Raw genomic sequence first — 5,442 nt, 5'->3', positions numbered from 1 at the left:
AGGTTGATCAGAGCTTCATCCAACCTGACCTCGAATGGATGAAGCTTAGTTGTCCCAAAGGAGACTCTTGGGATACTTTGCAAAGCTGCAGGACAACATTTGGAATCAGTCTCAAGTGTGGAAGACCTGCGGCCCCCTCCCCCTTTCCCCCTGCAAGTCTCATGCCCAAGATCTTAGTGGAAAGCCAAGTGTTCCCTGCTTCTTGCAGGCCCTGAAAGCTTTGGTTTGGCACCTCACGGTGCCAAGCAGCTCTGGTTCTTAGACCTTAATGTTTATGTGAAAAGATGCTGACAAGCAGTTTGTCTCCTGGACTTGCTTGGAAATGGGTCATGCATTGAGTAACTTTTTTATAGTATGTAAAGTGGCAAAATGCTGTGGGACTAAGCAAACTGCTTTGCCTTAAAGGAGCCTGTTGCTGGATTTCCTTGCAGGACTGAGGGTGGAGTGGGAAAGTATTTTCCTCCCAGAAAGCTATTAAGATATGTGATGTGTGTACTGATGTCTGGCTTGTCATTAGGCCCTTTAAGCAAGGACACTGGCTTAATGGTTCACTGATTTGAAATTGTCTTGTGGTTATTCAGTTGTGGACAGCCAGGCTTGCAGGGATGGGCTCTGCTGTCTCCTAAGACTAGAAGATCCTGCTCTTTTTACAAGTGCTGATAAGTAGCAGGGTGGCCTGTGCTACTTCTCTGGGGTTCTGATGCAGCTCTTCAAACTTAGTGTTTGTGTAGAAGAGTTTTATATATCATATTTGTTACCTTTCAGGGAGCTCCACCTTTGTGAGGGAGGAGTGCAGCTGACTCTGTTTGCTACATCCAAACCAGGCAGTTTGATGTTGGAAAAACTAAAGTGAATTGCTAGTGTAATCAGGACCAGATGAACCTAGTTTGTGCTAGCTGATTAGACTGTGCAGAGACAACACTTTAAGAGGTTGAGACAAAGCTCTTCAGCTGTCTGAATGCATTGAACAGCTGATCACTCACATCTTCAAGTGTTACTGCACAGATGCTCAAGTGACATATTGGTCTACGGTGCCAGCAATGTGACTGAGATCAGTCACATATACATGGCTGATAATCCCAGTGCATTAGTCAAATTGTAAGCAGGTGAGATGGGTACTTCTTCCCTCATTTCTCAGACTGTATGGACCTCATGACCTCCAGCTTGGTGAACACAACAATCTTCTGAGATGGGAATGGTGGCAAGCAGCATTCTGGGGCATCATCTGCTTTCAGCATCAAACTGTGCTCCAAGTGTGAGTCTCAGTACACATGCAATTAAAGCTCAGAAGCTTTCATAAATCTGCTTGCCTCTTTTGGGGGTGAGGTTGGTGCTGTATGTATGTGGGGTTTCACTGGTGTGGGAAGACAGAGACCTTGTGGCAGGACTCTGCTGTGCATCCATGTCTGCATGGTCTGCTATGATGTGCCTCCTGGCTTTATTCTGTTAGGGAAACATTAGTATACAGTTAGCTTGCTCAGACAAGTTTTCAGTCTGAGCTTGCATGCCATCTTCATTAAACACCTTCATGTGACTGCTTGTTGATGTACTCCCTACACTGGGAAGTTCTCCTTACCTCTTACAGTTTACCTAAGGTTATTCTGCATCTCCACTGCAGGGAGTTTGGCACTAATTAAAAATTAGCTTTCTTAGGCTGCACAGAACCATTTTGTCTGAGGGAAGCACAATGTTTGGTCATAGCTCTGTGGGTAAAGACTGTTCCTGTATGGGCAATGATACCATTTCTTCAGTAGTGTTTCCTAGTGGAAATTGGACTGCTGGGTGCCATCATGAACCTCATGGTTGTGCTCACAGTGGTGAGGAATTACACTTGGCTATTCATCTGCTCAAAGCATGTAAGGAACTGAGCTTGGCACTGAATGAGCAGAATGGAAATGGTTCCAGCTGGGTGTTGCCTGTTGGGGAAACTGTGTGTCACAGGGAAGGCATAACAAGTGCTGAGCCTCTGGAGTTGATTGCTGTGTTCCTTATAGTCAGGAATAAGGCATTTTGATCTCAGCAAAGCTCCCAAAGGTTCAATTTCTTTGCTAGTTTTGCCCTTCTTGTGAAAGGGATACAATGTGGAATGACAGAGTGGATTGTTTGACTCTGTTCATCAGTTCTTCTATATATGCTGGACTGTCTGTGCTCCTGTTCTAGTGTTGGTATTGCTGTGTGGAGTAATACACAGTGCTTCATCTTTGGCCAGTGTTGCTGACTTCCTTCAAGCACATGTTCAGTTGATAAGCTCTGTAGTAGTGAGGGTTCCTCTAATGTTTTGAACCCAAAACTACTCTGACATGTAGTGACTATTACAGTTCTCCCTAAAGGCAAAGAAGAGGGGATAGCCTTGCATCTTAGAGTGTTTCCAGACCTTCACTGTTCGAAGCAATAAAAATAGGTGGGATGTCTGGATTTTCACTTGGTTCTGTTGCTGACTTGCTGGGTCAACCACCTCCTTTGTGTGGTGGTGTTATCTGTGCTGCTGGTCCTGCAGACCTGCTGGGTGGGCTACCTTCAGGGAGGTCAAGCGTGCCCAAAGGAGAGAAGTCTGCATGCTGTGGCCAGTAGTACAAGTTCCTGGAGGTCTGTGTTTGTCCTTCAAAAAATATTTGACAACACTGAACCCTACATGGCTCAGGTAGTCTAATACCTGTCGAGAACTTGCAATAGCAATAGGTGAATTGTGAGTTGATTAGTTTGTCTGTCTCTGTGTCTTGTTGTCTCAGAGCACACCCAGTGACTTGTTCAAATGACAGAGAAGAAGGCTGGAAAAGTGCTGTGGTCTCTGCCTGTGTAGCAATTGCTCTTCAAAAAAAAAACTGCTTAGAAGGTTCTGCTGCTCTGCAGTGCTCATCATCTTTCAGGCCTGCCTGGAAGTGTGGTTCAAGCAGAAAAACATTTCTCTGCTGGATGTAGCTGTTCTTCACCCTAAAGCTCTGCTCTTCTGTCCAGACTTTGGTATAAAATGTATGTCACATGCACTGATGTAGCAGCAGTTATGCAAACAATAAAGTAGTGTAGAGCATCATACCTTAATTCACCACACTAATTAAACTTGAGAGAGTGCCTCTGACATTTAGAGTCTCATGATCCTGGTGAAGCAGTGGCTGTGTCTTGCTGACGAATCTGTTCTTGTTATGCAGAGGCCTCTGGGTATGACTGCAGAGTGGAGGTGAGAAACAAGACTGAGCAATGCAGCCTTTTCCCTTGATGTAGATCACAGAGAGGATGTGTATGGTTTCAGCTTTTTTTTCTTGAGAACATCTAAGTATGAACGTCTTGCGGTTCAAGAAACTGCTGATGTTCTTAAAGATCAAAGACAAGTATTTTTCCTGCATTCTAAGCTTTCACTCCAAATTTCTGAGGGTGCAGATGTGTAGTAGCTTGTCTTCAGCATTAATCCTGCTAGTTGCATTTCTTGTAGAACTTGAGCTAATGAGGAAAGAGGTCTTGTGAAGGGGAGGGTGTCTGAATGCTGCTCAAGGGGCTCTAAAGAATCAGAAACTGAAGAATACACAAAGCTTTGTAGCTTAAATTTTGCAGTAATTCCTGTTTGAAAACTTGGAGTAGAAACTTTTTCTACCTTAAGATGAACTGCGGATGATGGAACAGAAAAAAATTTTTTTTTGTTCCCCTCCCAGGTGGTTTATGATCTGCATATTCCAGCTGAGGCTTTGTTGGTGATGCAGTGCTGGGACTAACTGAATTTTGGGAGCTGGCATGTGAGGGTTGAAGTTAGCAAGATGAGATGAGTTAGACTTGTCCTCTGCTTGCTTTCTTCACTATGAGGTGAGTGGAGGAGGCATTGAGGGTAGGAGCTCACCTCTGTTCACATATCAGGAGGCAAGGAAGTAGGCCAAGGGCACCAGTTCTTGGCAGTGGAGAGTGAAAAATAACAGGAAAGGAGTTCCAGAGTACGGGAAACAATTTCAGATGTGAAGACTATACCTGCCTATGGAATGGGAGACCCCCTGAATCATCAGCAACATACATGGGATAGTTCTGCTGGTTACTCTGTGCTTCTGTTAGAGTCCTTGGCAATATCAACCCGTCACACCAGAAGAGGCAGCTGCATTGAGGAAGTGCTCTGTGTGTGTTTAGGCTTGATAAGTTGTAGGTCTGTTGGGCTGTTGTGTGCACACAGGGGAATTCAGGCGAAAACCTGAAAGGCACTGTGCATGCTCTGCAAGCACCGAGGCTGCCTGCAAGCACCAGCCAAAGAGATTCTTGTGGCTTCTGTGTATCTGCTTCTCTTTCCTGCCTTGACATCCCCTGTCCCTCAAGAACCCAGCACAGGGAGCAACCAGGCTTGCTTGCAGGACTTGAGTGGCAAGCCAGAGCTGATTCTCAGAGATGTAAGCATCCTAGGTCATGTGGTTCTCTTTACATTAAAATGGCAGTGGATCATGGGGTTATGCTCATTATAAGATGTGCTGGTCTGGGTTGTGTCTATGAAAAATCAGTAGATTTGTGGATACAGAAATCAGGATCCAACTGTCTTGATAATTAAATATAGTTTGGGAGAAAAAACACATGTGAAACAGCTGAAAAGGGCTAGGTGCACATAGGTGAACTATAGATTTGACTCTGTCTTCTAGAAGTTGACTCCACCTCCCATGGTCCATGGGAATTCACCCAGGAAATCTAACGGATATTGTGCAAGTTGGCTGGCTAATGTGATAATAACAACATACTCACCTGTATTAGCCAAAGGGCACATAAGTTCTCAGTATCCTCTTGTTTACTCTTCAGAGTGCTCTTTGCTGTCTGGCTGCAGCTGGTGCCTGTTGCTGGTGAGTTCAGTTGTAGCAAATACTGAGCTGCTGTGCTTAGGTGAGTACCAGGCTGCAGGGCAGGTTCTTGAACTGTACTTGTTCTTGTAGGAACAGCTCTGTGTACAGCAGTCCCCGAAACCTTGATACAGCTTACAGGATGAGAGAAGCACAAAGCAACATCCTGCTCTGCTCCTGCCTGACAAATATTGAGCTACTGGAAACTTCCAGGCTCCCCCTGGTAATTGCTTCCCTCTGGACCAATAAAAAAAGTATCTTCCTTTTTCTGTACTGCAGGTCTTCTTGAGCTGTCCTTGGGGAAGTTCAGAAATGTGCTGCTTAACCGGAGCAATCCAGTGGAAGCTGTAATCAGGAACATTGGGAGCAATGTGACTGTTGTTATTTTTCAAGTGCATGCCCAGCAAAGTGATGTGGTGGTATCCTTTGATAAGGTAAGAGTGTCACTCCTGTTCCAAAGTGCTCCTTTTCTTTCAACAAAGGGCTTGGCTCTAGTACCTTTAGGGATGTTGAACTGAAGCTGTATGAATAATATGAGTATCTTATCTGTGTGGTTCTTGGCCATTATTATTGTAGCTTCAGAAATCCTTTGTTGTACTTATGTCATAGCTGCTATTTTGAAGGAATTTCAGAGCTGGGTTGAAAATGA

The 5,442-nt window shown here is 44.7% G+C and overlaps 1 protein-coding gene across 1 annotated transcript in view; it reads left to right on the top strand.

Moving 5' to 3' along the window:
• The first annotated feature begins 1,687 nt into the window (after positions 1 to 1,687).
• The window catches only part of TM7SF3 (transmembrane 7 superfamily member 3), an 11,554-nt gene continuing 7,799 nt past the window's right edge, over positions 1,688 to 5,442 (top strand). The window contains exons 1-2 of the mRNA XM_009071514.1: positions 1,688 to 1,709; positions 5,073 to 5,227. Coding sequence (XP_009069762.1) covers positions 1,688 to 1,709; positions 5,073 to 5,227 — 177 coding nt within the window. The remainder of the gene's footprint in view (positions 1,710 to 5,072; positions 5,228 to 5,442) is intronic.

The sequence above is a fragment of the Acanthisitta chloris genome, unplaced genomic scaffold (assembly GCF_000695815.1).
Source record: "Acanthisitta chloris isolate BGI_N310 unplaced genomic scaffold, ASM69581v1 scaffold33933, whole genome shotgun sequence".
Classification (NCBI taxonomy): domain Eukaryota; kingdom Metazoa; phylum Chordata; class Aves; order Passeriformes; family Acanthisittidae; genus Acanthisitta; species Acanthisitta chloris.
The sequence above is the reverse complement of the archived record's forward strand: the minus strand, read 5'-3'. Positions and strand labels throughout refer to the sequence as shown.